This window comes from Sphaeramia orbicularis, chromosome 21 (assembly GCF_902148855.1).
Source record: "Sphaeramia orbicularis chromosome 21, fSphaOr1.1, whole genome shotgun sequence".
NCBI lineage: Eukaryota > Metazoa > Chordata > Actinopteri > Kurtiformes > Apogonidae > Sphaeramia > Sphaeramia orbicularis.
The window spans coordinates 56819795-56837014 of NC_043977.1; the positions used below are offsets into that span (position 1 = coordinate 56819795).

Genomic DNA, 17220 nt, shown 5'->3' on the forward strand with positions numbered 1-17220 from the left:
TCCCCAAAATATTATGACTTTAATCTCATAAAAGTACAACCTTATTTTCATTAAATTATGAGGGTTTTTTTTTAAACTACAAGTTTATTCTCTTAATATTTTGACTTTATTCTCCTAAAATTATGACTCTTTTTGTATTCAACTTCATTGTCATAAAATTATGGATTTTATCTCAATATTTTAGGACTTTATTCTCATAGTGACAAGTGTTTTTATTTTCTCATCTGGCCCTAATATGCCGCTGTAATTTTGTTTGTGGGTGTAAAAGCACATTTCTCTCTCTTGCCCTCATTTGCAGACCTAAATGTCATGACATGTAACTGTTCATGTATTGATCAAACATGTAAAAGATGAAGACTTTCACATGTAAGTGCATTACCTTCATTAGCTAAAACTGGTCCACTAATGCTGAAGCTAGCAGTGAGTTAGCTTAACTTAGTCTGAACAAATGAAGAAGAACAAACTAACTAGTTTTCAGGCACAGTTATATGATAGCTACCCTTTTATTTTGCACATATGAAAACGTATTCACCACAAAACGAATAACTAAGCTGTCAAAAGGTGACGTCCTTTCTCTTCCTGGGCGGTCTATTATGAGGGACAAACCATTTTTGTATTCTGTTTAAACTGTGCCACCATTTACACATATGATGTTTGTCAATTTAAAATGTAATTTTACTAAACAAGAAAGTTCATCAAGACAGTGAAGCAACACTGAAGTAGTTTAGTGTCAAACAGCTCACTGGACTGCACTGGACAGCCCATTACATTTGTATATTTGACCTCATTCTTGGAGAACCAGGTGAAGTATTACATCACAGGTGTCAAATGTGCGGCCCAGGGGCCAAATCTGGCCCACCAAAGGGTCCAGTCCGCCCCTTAGGATGAATTTGTGAAATGCACAAATTACAATAAGATATTACCAACCCTTCTAGTTCAGGTTCCACATTCAGACCAGTTCCATCTCCACTGGCAGGACCAGTCAAATCCTATCAGAATAACATAAAAATAATAACAACTCCACATTTGTCTCTTTGTAAATGTAAATATTTTCATATATTTACACTAAAACAAAATATAATTTTGCAAAAAATGTGAATAACCTGAACAAATGTGAACAACCTGAAATGTCTTAAGAGAAGCAACTACAATTTTAACAATATTCTGCCTGTTATTAAATGTTTTGTGTGTTTGTAGATCCACTGTGATCTGTACGTTATAATGTACGTGTGGAAATGATAAACTGAGGCAGAATAGTGTTAAAATTACACTGATTTTTTCAGTTTGTTCATGTTATTCACATCTTTTGAAAGGATAGTTTGCAGATGTAAACCTTTTCATATTATAAATGAGCTTTTTTTGCTCTAAAACAGAGAAAAGTTTGGAGTTGACATTATTTATATATTATTCTGTTATTATTTTACTGGTTGGGCCCACTGCAGATCACATTCAGCTGGATGTGAAACTGAACTAAATGAGTTTGACAGCCCTGTACTAAAGGAAATGAACATCCCAACAGTCTGGTCGTGTCGAAGCTGCAGACACACATTTAGTGATTCTGAACAGACTGTGTCCAGGGGTGTAGTCTGTATATGTAGATATTTTTAGTCTGATAATTCAGTCAGTTTTACCACAAACTGTGATTGTCTTCCACTATAAAATTAAGTGTTAAATGACAAACATCATGTAAGTGGCGTTTTTTTTTTTTTTTTTGTCTGAAATCAGGTCCCATGGAGCAGAGCTGAAGGGGCAGGAGTTCATGTCTCTGTTAGTGCTAGGAAGATGTTTGTAGTGTTTTCTATCGACTGAGCCTACCTCATTTGGATCTCTCAACAAAACGTCACTCAAATCATTATCGTTTTGGATACCTCGAACCTGCAAACAAACAAACAAACAAACAAACAAACAAACAAACAAACAAACAAAACATGTTTCACTCAGAAGTTATGAATAGTATATTATTCTTATGTCCTATTTCTTTTTTTCTTCCAACATTCTAAATGGCCATCCACACCAAGAATGAAAACATAATGTTTTGAATGTTATTGTTCTACCTCAGCTGATTCATGGAGTCCACAGCAGAACTGGAATGACGATGATATAGAGTGAAAACAATGAATAACTTTCTGTGTGATTTGATGGATTCAGACAGCCAGTCAACATCCATCCAAATAAAGATGGGAATTGAGAACCAGTTCTTTTTGAGAACCGGATCCCAGTAGCTCGATTCCATGAAATCATTTGCCTGCTTAACAATTCTGCTTATCGATTACACCTTCGTTGCGCATGCGTGATGACATCACGCGTACGCTGCATTGTTTTGGTCAGAACGAAGACAACATGGAGTTGAAGCAAAAACGGACTAAACAGACCACACCAGGTCCACACAGACCACACCAGGTCCAAACAGACCACACCAGGTCCAAACAGACCACACCAGGTCCAAACAGACCACACCAGGTCTACACAGACCACACCAGGTCCAAACAGACCACATCAGGTCCAAACAGACCACATCAGGTCCAGTTGAACTCTGTCAAAACTTCCATTTCTTCTAAAGGTGGAATCCCTCCAGTCTGTTCAAACATTCGTTCACATGTGATTCATTTGATTCTCTACTCAGCGGTGCTTGTGAATCTAGCGGCAGAGTGAACACCAGACCGTCATCTGGGCCCAGTTCTGGTTCTGGTGCAAGCAACAAACGTCGTACCCCCTCAAATACAAGTTTCTGAAGGTAGGGGAAAGGAAATGAGGAGCACAACAACAGGAGACAAGCAGAGTCGAACTGGTTCCATGTAGTGGAAATGAGGAAATAGAGGAATTAGTGAAGAGTCTGGAGTTTCACTGTCACCCCCCCCCCCCCCCCCCCCCCCCCCCCCCAACCAGGCCCGGCATCATCTGTTATTATTTGTTCATTCTGTATATGTTCTATTTTCTGTGCAGATGGAAATATAACAGACAGTTCATGCAAACACACCTGTTTGTACTCTTTTATTCCTTCACCCAATGAGAATCAATAAGAGAATTGATAAGGAATCAGATCGATAAGCAAAACCAATAATGGAATCGGAATCACTAAATTCTTATCATTTCCCATCCCTACATCCAAATGAAGCCTCTGTCACCTTCACCATGTCTATTTAACCCTTTCATGCATTAATTATGAGAACCTTAGTCAAGATTTTTTTTTCTTGAGTGTTTTTATTCCTCCATAGGTATGAAAAAAACAATGTGATCAAGTTGGGTTTTTTTTCATGAAGTTACAAAAATGTCCATGCATTTAATTTTTGAAGTAAAGAAACGTGTTTAAAACCCAATATCAGAAATTGATATTAAAACAATGAAATAAAATCTGATGTTTTCTCACATTTTTACATATTCTAATGCTAATTATTACTCTTTTCATGGAGATAATATGTAAAAAAAAACAAAAAAAAAACAACTTTTTTTTCTAACAAATAATTGACTTACACTGAAACATGTTAGTGCAGATCAGGTTTATCTAGAACAGCACAGTTACAGTATGTGTGACTTACAGTGTATGTGATGACGCATAAGCGTCCACTGTGTTGGCTGATATGGAACTAAAACAACAAAACCCATGAATAAACAAGAGAACAGCTTTGAACAGCTGTCCACTGTGGTGACCACTATGCATGAAAGGGTTAATACCTAATATTACTATTTTAGCTTTTATTTAGCCAGTCTTCCTTTAATCCTCTTCTTTTCACCCACACTGTTTTCATAAAAGCAGCTGAGGCCAGACGTTCAAGTGCAGACAAATTCCATTATTAGTAATGAAGTTACAATCAGTGAGAGCAGGGTGGGGGGTTTCTGACTGTGTGGGGGATTATCTAGGCCTTTGTGAATACATTCTGCAGATGGTTTCAGATAAATGTCAACATTATGTGTTGAAATATTTAGTATGGGTGACATGGTGCAGCGCCAAGAAAGTCCTGGGTCTGACGCCAACAGGGGTGTGTCTGAGTGGAGCTGGCATGGCTTCTGTCTTCACAGGTTTACTCACTGGTTCCAAACTTTTCTGGCTCCTGACCCCATTTTAACATCACACATATCTGGTGACCTCAGACATTCAAAACCCAGACATTTTTTTGGCCAAAATTAATTTGTTTTTGGTCAGATAATAGTTTGCTATAATATGTTGCAAATAAACATTAATTTTAGAGGACATTTAGTCTATATAATGTCTGTTATTGTGGACAGAGGCAGTAAATCCAGGTGTAGATTACTGCACAAAGGGAGAATGGGATTTTCCTTGGTCAGGATCTGTCCAGTCAGTCCAGCTGGGATTTACAAGGAGGACAATTAATACTGAACAAACCAGAACTGAAACTATGAATTATGAAAGAGCTGCAGCATCTGAAACTGACCACAATGAACATTTGACACAGAAACAGAACCACAGTGCTGCAGTTTCACAACCACAGTTTGTCATGTCTGTTATGGATTTGGATTGTCTCTGTCAACTCACCATAGATTTTTTATTAGTGATTTTTTTTTTTTTTTTTTTTTATCAGTTACTAGAAATTTCAGGCGACCCCATCTGAATTCCAGGTGACCCCATTTGGGGTCCTGACCCCAAGGTTGAAAAACACTGGGTTAACTGGTCAATCTAAATGACCTGTAGGTGTGAGTGTGAACGGTTGAATGACTGTGATGAACTGATGACACATCCATGTTGTACCCCACACTCATCAGGTGGTAGCGGGGGTAGATTTGAGCACACTCATGACCCCCCAAAAGGTGAGAAAATGTGACATGTTATACGTTTATAGAGGCTACGTTTACTGACATATCAGGGTATTTTAAGAAACAGATATTTCCCCTTCTATGTTAAAAAAAAAACAAAAAAAAACCCTTGAGCAGACGTGACTGTTTTCAGAAAAATCTGCGTTTTCACAGCCTGTTAAGAGCATGTCTGCAGAGGGCAGTGGTGAGACCATCCAGTACCATTAAAGAATCACAATCCTAAAAACAATCACAACAAAATGTTTCTTCTGCTATGAACCTAAGGGCATTAGGGCTGTAAGAAAATATCGGTTCTGCAGTATATCGCGATATTTCATTTCACAATACTGTATCGATATTAAAAAGTACTGTATTGATATTTTAGGTATTTATTCAAATGCAGATATTGTGGAAGTTCATTTTTGTTTTTTGGTTTTTCTTTTTTGTTTTTCTTTTATTTATTATTATTTAACACTCTTATTAAATAATGTTTGTTCCTTTGTTGGGATTGTACTGTTCTGATGTTAGTTGTGAACTAATAAAATCTGAACATTTGAACAGGATCTGAAACTGGAATGTCTGTGAAACAGAATTTCAGTTTGAACACAGTTTGAACATTTGGTGATAGAACATTAGATCCTGTTGGAATCAAATAAAAATGTGTTTAGTATTTGTGCAGATTTCTGCTGTAATTCAATTCTTCAAGGAAATAAACATTTAAAAAAAGAAACAAAAAAAAATTGCATTTTAACAGTACTGTGATATATCATGATATCATATCGTGATCCTTGTATTGTGATTTGTATCGTATCGCCAGATTCTTGCCGATACACGGCCCTAATGGGGATGTAGTTATCCCAGTACTGGTCCAAACAAATCCGAGACAAGCAACCAATACAATACGAATGGATGAGCCGGTGACTTTTTTTTATCATCACAAACTCCTTTTGTGATGAACTGGAGCAGATGGAAAAGAGTTTGAACTCTGTTGAGTCCAGTCATGTTCATTCTGTCATCGTCAACAGCTGCGGTCTATTTTTCAGTCTTGTTTTGTCTTTAGTTCATGAAGACCGCTGTGCACGGACGTAAATTATGACTTCATTTACCTTCCACTGAACAGATAAAGGACTGATAAACAAAATATGAAGTATGAAGATGTGGAAACACCTCATAAAAGCCTTATTCTAGATCAAGTACATACATGAAGATCCTGTTTAGCAGATGTAGTGGGCGCTAATTAGCTAAGATGCTAACATTCGCTAGCACCAAATGTCCTTCTTTTCTCCTTTAATACTTGGAACTTCACTCATCAGCTCCATGCTCTTCTTCTAGACTGTATCCTCACATGTGACGTGGTCGAATATTTCCTTTGGAAACTATGACATCCATCTGAAATCTCCGTTTCCTTCTATGTTCCACATGTCCGGAACAAACTCCCAGAAAACCTCAGATCAGCTGAAACACTCAGTTTATTTAAACCCAGGTTAAGACCCACCTGTTCTCAGCTGCATTTGAATACAGTTTGGATTCATCAGTTCAGATCTGCACTGGTTCTTTTAAGCTAAAACTTTTTATCTGTTTTATCTGTTTATCTGATGTTTGTTTGTTTGTTTGTTTGTTTTTCTCATGTCTTCTGCTGTAATGTTTTTAATGTTTTATGTGAAGCACTTTGAATTGTCTTGTACATGAAATGTGCTGTAGAAATAAACCTGCCTTGCCTTGTCCTCTGTTTACACACAAATGCAAAAATGGAGGTTTACAGTTTGGCCTGAGGTTTTACAAACCATCGATTCAGTACACATGGCCGTTAGTTGTCATGTAAACAATAGGCACAAGTGCAGAGAAAATTTTCCGTTTTGCCAGATACTCAGCTCCGTGTAAACGCAGCCTTATTGTTCTGTTGTGTTTATCACCATAACTCGTTGATTGATTTCACTCTTGGGTGTGGACGCTCATAGCATTATTATTACAATTACTCTTCTTGGCCTTCCAGAAACTCTCAGGACTAGGGATGTAACGATTACCGGTACAACGATAAACCGTGGTGAAATCATAGACGGTTAGAATTACTGTTTAAATTCTAATTCTCATGATAACTGTGTTTGATTACCGCACTTTTAGAGGAAAAACCCTATGTACAGATCTGCTTTTATGTCAAATATTTGAGTATAGTTTGAATTTATTACAATTTTAATTTTCTGTACCTAATATTTGGAACCAATATTCACTTTTAAAGTCTTTGACATGGTTCGTTAAGCCTCTGTGTGTTATTTATGCAATAAAGTATATACATTTTTCAAATCGGAGTTTATATTTTTTTGTGTTTTTTTTCCTTTTATGTTTTTATAGTAGGTTAAAGTGAAAAAATAATAGACAGATGACATAGATGAAGTTATGCTGAAAAAAACAGATCCCAAACATGGGTATAGTAAACATTTGTTACCTCCGCCAAGGAGGTTATGTTTTTGCCAGGGTTTGTTTGTTTGTTTGTTTGTTTGTCTGTCCGTTAGTGTGCAACATAACTCAAAAAGTTATGGACAGATTTGGATGAAATTTTCAGGGTTTGTTGGAAATGGGATAAGGAAGAAATGATTAAATTTTGGTGGTGATCGGGGGTGGGGGGGCCCACGGGGGGGGGCGCAGACCAGAAAATTTCATCAAAATCTGTCCATAAGTTTTTGAGTTATGTTGCACACTAACGGACAGACAAACAAACAGACAGACAGACAGACAAACAAACCCTGGCAAAAACATAACCTCCTTGGCGTGGGGGGGCCCACGGGGGGGGCCACTGATCAGCCTTGGCGGAGGTCTGCGCTCTCCGAGTGCTTCTAGTTTCTATAGTATATAAAGGCCAAATCAAAAGGACTGAAAAACAGACAAAATAGACTCAGACCACTAAGGGTTAATATTGGAATGTTTCTGACACAGAAGGGACATTGAACCAATTATTGTATTTGGTTTTTTTTTTGGTTGTTTTTTTTTTTCCAAAATACAACTTGGTTAAATTATTTCACTGTATGTATCAGTACTTTTTGAACATTTTGAGCACAATTTCAATAATACTGCAATAATAATGATAACTGTGATAATTTTGGTTACAATAACTGTGATATGAAGTGTTCATATGGTTCCATCCCTACTCAGGACTAAGGCTGTTTCTCTTAAATATTAAACTACACATTTGATAGTTATGAGATTGTTTGTGGTAAGTCAAAAATCTAGCTTTAATATTAGATTTTTTCTGTATTAGCAAAGATAACTTGTTCTGTCGTAACTGATTCACTATATTTTCAATTCTGTTTTCTCAAAGTATTTTTGTTCTATGTACTCTGAGTCCTCATAAGGTTGATTAAAACCTCAAAAGGCTGGTTAAAAAGGTTGATCGATCATTGACATTTTGCTATAAACACACATCTTAACCGTCAGACTACCTCAGAACAGTTTCTAGGAGTTAGATTTTAGAGTTGCTATTTATCTGGTGTCATTAACTGAAAAACTCAGTGATGAACATACTATTCCACAGGTATCAAACATGCGGCCCAGGGGCCAAATCTGGCCCACCAAAGGGTCCAATCTGGCCCGTAGGATGAATTAGTGAAATGCAAAAATTACACTGAAGATATTAACAGTCAACTTTAGTCATTAACTTTTACTTTCGGGGTCATATAAAGCCCTGCTTTAGTCTCAAGTGGGTCAGATCAGTAAAATACTACCATAAAAACCTGTGAATAATGACAATTCCAAATTTTTCCTCTTTGTTTTAGTGTAAAAAAGATAAATTACATGAAATTGTGTACATTTACAAACTAGCCTTTCACAAAAAGTAAGAAAAATTCAAAATGTCCTAAGAGAAGTAAGTGTAATTTTACTAATATTCTGCCATTTACTCAAATATTTGGTGTATTTGCAGATCCATTGTGATCTGTAAGTTTTAATGCACATTTACAAATGATAAGCAGAGGCAGAATAGAGTTAAAATTGCACTTCTTTTTCTTAATAATATTTCATTTTTTTCATGGTTGTTCATGTTATTCACATTTTTAAAAGGACAGTTTATAGATGTAAATGTTTCCATGATGTAATTTGACTTTTTTCACTATAAAACACAGTGGAATGTTTGGAGTTGACATTATTTATATATTATTATGTTATTATTTTACTGGTCCGGCTCACTGCAAATCAAACTGGGAGGATACGGCCCTGAACTAAAATGAGTTTGAAACCCCTGCACTACGATGTAAAAACAGAGGATGTATCTGGTTGAACTCATGGTTCTTGTTTTCCTCAAACTCACAGCCTGAAATCATTTCACATTAGCCCTTAAAGACCCAAACAACGACCAACGACCAAAACCATCTGCTGATCTAAACTGTTCAATACCTGCTGATCCACTAATCCTATGAATACATGGAAATAACTGGTATAAAATACAGTTCTTCATCTTTTCATGGTCATCACATATGACCATATTTGGATGTTCAGAGGCTCCATAGTTACCGTGGAAACACCGTCATCTTCTCCAACATTGATTCACCAGTAAAATCCATGGAGTTGGATCAATGACAGTGGGTGGACACACTTGGATTATATTCAGTTAATGATGTATTTTTCTGAAAATTCATTTTTTGTTCAGTTTTCTCTGTTTTTGATGTAATTACCATCAGCTTTAATCTGAGCTTTCATGAACATCTACAGGGTGGGGAAGCAAAATGTACAATGAACATTTAGTTGTTTTTTCTCAGCAGACACTACGTCAGTTGTTTTGAACCCAAACATATACTGATGTCATAATCATACCTAACACTATTATCCATACCTTTTCACAAACTTTTGCCCATATGAGTAATCAGGAAAGCAAACGTCAAAGAGTGTGTGATTTGCTGAATGCACTCGTCACACCAAAGGAGATTTCAAAAATAGTTGGAGTGTCCATAAAGACTGTTTATAATGGAAAGAAGAGAATGACTATGAGCAAAACTATTACCAGAAAGTCTGGAAGATACTATTAAAGAAGAATGGGAGAAGTTGTCACCCCAATATTTGAGGAACACTTGCGCAAGTTTCAGGAAGCGTGTGAAGGCAGTTATTGAGAAAGAAGGAGGACACATAGAATAAAAACATTTTCTATTATGGACATTTTCTTGTGGCAAATAAATTCTCATGACTTTCAATAAACTAATTGGTCATACACTGTCTTTCAATCCCTGCCTCAAAATATTGTACATTTTGCTTCCCCACCCTGTATATCACAGGTGTCAAACATGCGGCCCAGGGGTCAAAACCAACCCACCAAAGGGTCCAATCCGGCCTGTGGGATGAATTTGCCAAGTGCAAAAATTCCAGTCTTGAATTGAACTGAGCACAAAAAATGTTTAGCTTGAATTAAGCAAAAAAAAAAAATCTTCAATTAAGTAAAAAAAAATCTTGAATTTAACCAAAAAAAAATCTTCAATTAAGTTAAAAAACAATCTTGAATTAAGCCAAAAAAAATCTTCAATAAAGTAAAAAAATCTTGAATTACGCAAAAAAAAATCTCAAATTTAGCAAAAAATCTTGAATTAAGCCAAAAAAAATCTCAAATTTAGCAAAAAAAATCTTGAATTAAGCCCAAAAAAATCTAGAATTAACAACTTCAATTTTTTTTCTTTGTTTTAGTGCTAAAAATAACATTAAATTATGAAAATATTTACATTTACAAACTATCCTGTAACAATAAAATGTGAATAACCTGAACAAATATGAACAACCTGAAATGTCTAAAGAAAATTCAGTCCAGTTTGAACTCTGTTCTTCCTGTTCCTCAGTGTTTAGTGTCTTTGTAGATCTGATCCAGAATGCACATGGACTAATGAGAAGTTGAGGCAGAATACTGTTAAATTTGCACTTATTTTTCTTCAGAAATTTCATTTTTTTCAGGTTATTCACATCTTTTTTGTTTGAATAGTTTATAAAAGTAAGTATTTTCATAGTTTAATGGGGTTTTTTGCACTAAAACAAAGACAAAAATTGTCAGTTGTCATTATTTCTAGGTTATTCTGTCTTTATTTTTCTGGTTCGCTCCACTGCAGATCAAATTGGGCTGAATGTGGAACCTGAATGAAAATGAGTTTGACATCCTTGATCTATATGATCAGTAAATTACATATAGGAAAATATATTATTTTCACCAAAAAAAAAAAGCAAACTACAGAGGATTATGTCGTAATAAATGACAATAAATCACTTAAGAAAAGCTAAATATAGAGAAAAAAAATTATTTGGGAACTGCCACAAAAGTAGAACCAGGTGTTTATGGGTTAATGAGCTCAAACACATGCAGTCATGCTGTGGAAAACAAATTATCTGAATGTGCATGTAGCTGCAACTATGACCCTGCAGAGAGTCAATGAAAACAAAAGAAATAAATGAGTCATTACCTTTCTTAATTCTATCCCGTCATCCCACTGATCGAAAGGACTGGCATCTGCGTACAGAGCAAACAAAATTAGTCATTTTAGAGGACGAATATTGACAACATACTAGTTAATAAAACGTTTTTGTTCGAATAATCATGAGAAAACAGTGTGGTCCGACTTTTACAGGCCCAGACGATCAGCTCTGTCTGTTTGTCAGTTGAGGAAACACATGAAATCCTCCCTCACAGAGATGACAGTTTGGTTATTACCTCCACCAAGGAGGTTCTGTTTCTGCCAGGGTTTGTTTGTTGGTTGGTTGGTTAGTAGCAACATAACTGACAAAGGTATGGACAGATTTTGATGAAATTTTCAGGAAATGTCCGAAATGGGACGAGTAATAAATGATTAGATTTTGGGAATGATCCGGCTCACTGTCTGGATCCAGGAATTTTTAAAAGGATTCTTTATCATTGGGGGATGGGGATATTTTCAACATATGTATGTGGAACTGCACCATGAATGGTCAGAGTGCTTGGTAAAAAAAACAAAAAAACAAAATAAGTTCCCAGCAGGTTCTACAAGATATTGAAGATTGATTCCCTCCGCCAAAGAGGTTCTGTTTTTACCAGCGTTTGTCTGTTTGTCTGTCTGTGTGTAAGATAACTCAAAAAGTTATGGACGGATTTGGATGAAAATTTCAGGAAATGTTGATACTGACGCAAGGAAGAAATGATTAAATTTTGGTGCTGATCGGGGGGGTTTGGTCCAATCAGAAGGAGGAGTGGACTCACAGCATCAGAATGAACACAAATGAAGGAAAAAATGAACAAAATGTACAAATATGATGAAAAAAAATTGAAATGAACACAAATGAAGGAAATAATGAACAAAACACACAAAAATGAAGAAAATATAAAAAATTTGAACAAAATTAAGAAAAATGAAAATAAAAACACAATGAAGAAAAATTAAGAAAATAATGAAGAAAATGAAGAAAAAATAAGAAAATACAAAAAATAAAATGAACAAAAATGAATATAAAACAAAATAAAGAAAAATGAAGAAAATATAAAAACAAAATGAAGAAAAATGAAGAAAATAATGAAAATGAAGAAAAATGAAGAAAATATAAAAACAAAATGAACAAAAATGAATATAAAACAAAATGAAGAAAAATGAAGAAAACAATAAACAAAATGAACAAAAATAAAGAAAATATAAAACAAAATGAAGAAAAATGAAGAAAACAATAAACAAAATGAACAAAAATAAAGAAAATATAAAAACAAAATGAAGAAAAATGAAGAAAATAATGAACAAAATGAACAAAAATAAAGAAAATATAAAAACAAAATGAAGAAAAATGAAGAAAATAATGAACAAAATGAAGTAAGGGGGGCAGATCTCTCTTGGCGGAGGTCTGTGTGCTCCGAGTGCTTTTCTTGTTTGCGTGTTTGTTCGTTTGTTTGTTTGTTTGTTTGTTAACAACTTTAGTGTAAAACTCTTCCACCCATCTTTCCCAACTCTTCCCCACAGATAGGCCTAGGCCCTGGGACCAACCCAGTCCATTTTGGTCCCAGTAGGACAAAGTTCAAGGTCACAACATCTACAGTTTTCCATCTGTCATCACTGAGACATTTTTGAAAAGTTCATCCAAAATTCAAAACGACTCCGATTCTCCTCCAGTTGGATCCACCTGTAGCTTAGAACAATCTCTTGTATCTGGAACTAAATTGTCCACATCCACTGTGGAATGTGGACTCTGTGGACATTTACACTGAACACTGAAAATCCCATTTCCCACACATTTAAAATTAGAACTCAACTAATATTGATGTGAATTGAATCTAATTGGACAGACACATGACTGGGACCAGATTCAACTGTTTGTGTGTATGGAACAACCTGGAAACTGTTGGATTTAAACAGACAGAGTGGATCCACACATGCACACCGTTCTTGTGTTTGGTGGAGGTTTGCGTTCTGAACACTACTTTCATGATACTCTTGCTGTGGCTGACCTCAAACAGCTGATGTTACTGATACACAGATGCTGCTGATGCGGACACTGGGCGTTTACATCCTGACGTCATCGCTGTCGTTGCTACTGTGGGTTTGGCTGAAGGTGGAGCAGATCGGAAACTTTCCACTGGTAAATGAAGTGACGCTTCAGCCTGGGCTGACGTTACTCTGAGCTGCTGTCCTCATGCCGCTTCACAGACTTAAATGCATATATTCACTGACACCTTTGTATTAAATGAGACATTAATAAATACTAAAGCATTAAGTCTTCTGTTAGGTGGTAAAACTGTATGTTTGACTGGTACCCTCCTCCACTATGACCTGTGTAAGGTCTGAATATCTACCTGTACGTCTTAAAAACATTCAGTATAATACTGCATAGACACAGTTTACAGGAGGTTACTCTGATAATATTATCTGTTCATTTTTAACTGTAAATACTTCAGTGCACATTAATATCAATTGAATATACATTAAACAAGCCATTGGCAACTGGAAATAATCAATATTTTTAAGATTAAAGGAGGAAAAACACACACATAAGGGATTTAAATCAGGCTGTGCACCCACAGCACAAACTGAATAAAAGCAGTTAATTCATATGAGACAACTGGAACTCCCTTTAAATATCAATTAACAGAAGCTTTTGTTCTTAAAAATGTATCAAGAACAATGAGATAAAACAGATGTTTCTTCAAATATAAAATGTTAGAGAAATGTTTCCAAACCATGTTCAGTCATGTGGCTAAGAGGATTTCCTTCAGTCGTGTGAGTCAAAGAAATGAACAAAACAATGAGTATTAACAGATGATAGAAGGGATTTGTTGAAAAGACAATCAAATATACATTTGAGTCTTTTTTCAAGAGTTGTTGCTAATCTTATCAATGATAACTTATGTGAATAGCTCATAATAAATGAATTTAATGCATGGAAACCACCTGTTTTACAGTAACGTCCTACTCATCGGCCTATCATTAAGCTTTGATGACGTACTTCTCAAAAAATCAACACAATTTAACTTATTAATTTACTCAGTTTAATTCACTTAATATAGTCTCTAATTCCACCAGTTTCAGGTGATCTGACAAATTAAATTATAGGATTCACTAGAAAACATGAACCCTTTCATGCACAGTGCTCACTGCAGTGGACAGCTGATCAAATCTGTTCTCTTGTTTTTTCATGTTCTAGTTCCAGATCAGCCGACACAGCAGACACTTCTGCACCATCCCATACACGGAATTTCACACCATTCATGTAACTTTACTGTTCTTGATAAACCTGATCTGCACTAACATGTTTGAGTGTAAAAAAAAAAATTAATTGTTATTAGATTTTAATTAACTGTTTTGTTTTTTTGTTTTTTTTTTCTTTTTAAACAAAATGTTTTTGAGTAATAACTAGTATTTGAGTATGTTAAAATGTGAGAAAACATCAGCTTAGCGGCATTAAAAATGTTTTTATTTCATAGTTTTCCCACAGTATATCAGTAAATATATATTTCTTTGCTTCTAAAATCAAACACATGATGTCCAGCTGTGTGCACAGTTTTGTAACTCCAAGAAAAATAGGTTTATAAAAAAAAATTAAATTGCATTGTTGTTTTTCATGCCTAAAGGAGAATAAAAACACTCGGGAAAAAAAATCTTGATTAAAGTGCTTATAATTCTTGCATGAAAGGGTCAATACATAATACAACAATCAGAAAGATTAGTGCAGTTTAAGAACCTCTTCTGAAGGTTCTGATAAAAATCCTTTCTTTGCATTAACAAAGTTTATAAATCATAAGTTATGTTGTATTTTTTCCTGCATGTCATTTTAGATCTGATCTGAATGTGAAACATGACATTTGCTTGAACTGAACCTCACCAGGTGTGATGCAGATGGATCAGATGTGGTCTACAGGCTTTAACCTGATGCTGTTGTACAGTGGGAGTCATCTGCATCATTTTATGTTTTTAACTCCAGAGAAAAGCTCCATTAAATGACACATCTGTAAGCTGCTTTGACCCCACTGTGTTCTCCTGCATGGTGATTAAATACTACAGTCACAATGTTGTTCCTGTGCACTGGTACTGTTCTCCTGTCGGTCTGGGTCAGTTCTTCAGTCTGTTCCACGGTTCTCCTGTCGGTCTGGGTCAGTTCTTCAGTCTGTTCCACAGTTCTTTCAGTCTGGGTCAGTTCTTCAGTCTGTTCCACGGTTCTCCTGTCGGTCTGGGTCAGTTCTTCAGTCTGTTCCACGGTTCTCCTGTCGGTCTGGGTCAGTTCTTCAGTCTGGGTCAGTTCTTCAGTCTGTTCCACAGTTCTCCTGTCGGTCTGGGTCAGTTCTTCAGTCTGTTCCACAGTTCTTTCAGTCTGGGTCAGTTCTTCAGTCTGTTCCACAGTTCTTTCAGTCTGGGTCAGTTCTTCAGTCTGTTCCACAGTTCTCCTGTCGGTCTGGGTCAGTTCTTCAGTCTGTTCCACAGTTCTTTCAGTCTGGGTCAGTTCTTCAGTCTGTTCCACGGTTCTCCTGTCGGTCTGGGTCAGTTCTTCAGTCTGTTCCACGGTTCTCCTGTCGGTCTGGGTCAGTTCTTCAGTCTGTTCCACAGTTCTCCTGTCAGTCTGGGTCAGTTCTTCAGTCTGTTCCACAGTTCTTTCAGTCTGGGTCAGTTCTTCAGTCTGTTCCACAGTTCTTACAGTCTGGGTCAGTTCTTCAGTCTGTTCCACAGTTCTCCTGTCGGTCTGGGTCAGTTCTTCAGTCTGTTCCACAGTTCTTTCAGTCTGGGTCAGTTCTTCAGTCTGTTCCACAGTTCTTTCAGTCTGGGTCAGTTCTTCAGTCTGTTCCACAGTTCTCCTGTCGGTCTGGGTCAGTTCTTCAGTCTGTTCCACAGTTCTTTCAGTCTGGGTCAGTTCTTCAGTCTGTTCCACGGTTCTCCTGTCGGTCTGGGTCAGTTCTTCAGTCTGTTCCACGGTTCTCCTGTCGGTCTGGGTCAGTTCTTCAGTCTGTTCCACAGTTCTCCTGTCAGTCTGGGTCAGTTCTTCAGTCTGTTCCACAGTTCTTTCAGTCTGGGTCAGTTCTTCAGTCTGTTCCACAGTTCTTACAGTCTGGGTCAGTTCTTCAGTCTGTTCCACGGTTCTCCTGTCGGTCTGGGTCAGTTCTTCAGTCTGTTCCACGGTTCTCCTGTCGGTCTGGGTCAGTTCTTCAGTCTGTTCCACGGTTCTCCTGTCGGTCTGGGTCAGTTCTTCAGTCTGTTCCACAGTTCTTTCAGTCTGGGTCAGTTCTTCAGTCTGTTCCACGGTTCTCCTGTCGGTCTGGGTCAGTTCTTCAGTCTGTTCCACGGTTCTCCTGTCGGTCTGGGTCAGTTCTTCAGTCTGTTCCACAGTTCCATCACCTACCTGTTCCACTCCAACATCCAAAGCAGCAGAACACACACAGCAGACACAGCTGTCTGACAGATGGCGCAGTCATGGCTCTGTGCGCTTGTCTTCTCACTTTTTGGAAAGTCTCAGTCTTCTTAGAGGTGCGCTTGGCTCGGCTCGGCTCGGCTCGGCTCGGCAGCAGATGTGTGCTCTGACACTAGTCTCCCTCCAGCTGCAGCTAAAAAAACCCGCACACCTCCGCGGGTTGACGGGCTTTTCCACTTACGCAGAGGTGACCAATCATGCCGTGTGCGTCCTTACGCAGCCTTTTGCGCACATCCAGCTCCCCTCCCCCCTCACATCCTCCCCCTCACATCCTCCCCCCTCACATCCTCCCCCTCACATCCTCCCTCTGGTACCGAGGTATGGAGGATTAAAATAAAATAAAAAAAAGTGTAGGATCTAATGGACACTGTCTCTGTAAAGAAAAGACAAGAAACAGAAACTGGAGGAAGTTAACCCTTTAGGACGGTGGCCCAGAGGCGCAACAGCCCCCAAATGTATCCACTATAAGAAAAAAAAGAGAGAGAACAGCCCAAAAAATTATCCACTATAAGAAAAAAAGAGAACAGCCCAAACAAATTATCCACTGTAAAATAAAAGAGAGAGAGTGAGTGTGAGAGAGAGAGAGAGAGAGACAGAGAGACAGAG

General features: G+C 37.1%; 1 protein-coding gene across 2 annotated transcripts in view; it reads right to left on the reverse strand.

Moving 5' to 3' along the window:
• nms (neuromedin S) overlaps positions 1 to 16792 on the reverse strand; it is a 33666-nt gene extending 16874 nt beyond the window's left edge. For both annotated transcript variants that reach the window (XM_030125647.1, XM_030125646.1), the window contains exons 1-3: positions 16546 to 16792; positions 11169 to 11215; positions 1816 to 1875 (exon numbers count right to left, since the gene is read on the reverse strand). In XM_030125647.1, the coding sequence (XP_029981507.1) occupies positions 1816 to 1875; positions 11169 to 11215; positions 16546 to 16618 (180 nt within the window). In that variant the 5' untranslated portion in view covers positions 16619 to 16792. The remainder of the gene's footprint in view (positions 1 to 1815; positions 1876 to 11168; positions 11216 to 16545) is intronic.
• Between the last annotated feature and the right edge of the window lie 428 nt (positions 16793 to 17220).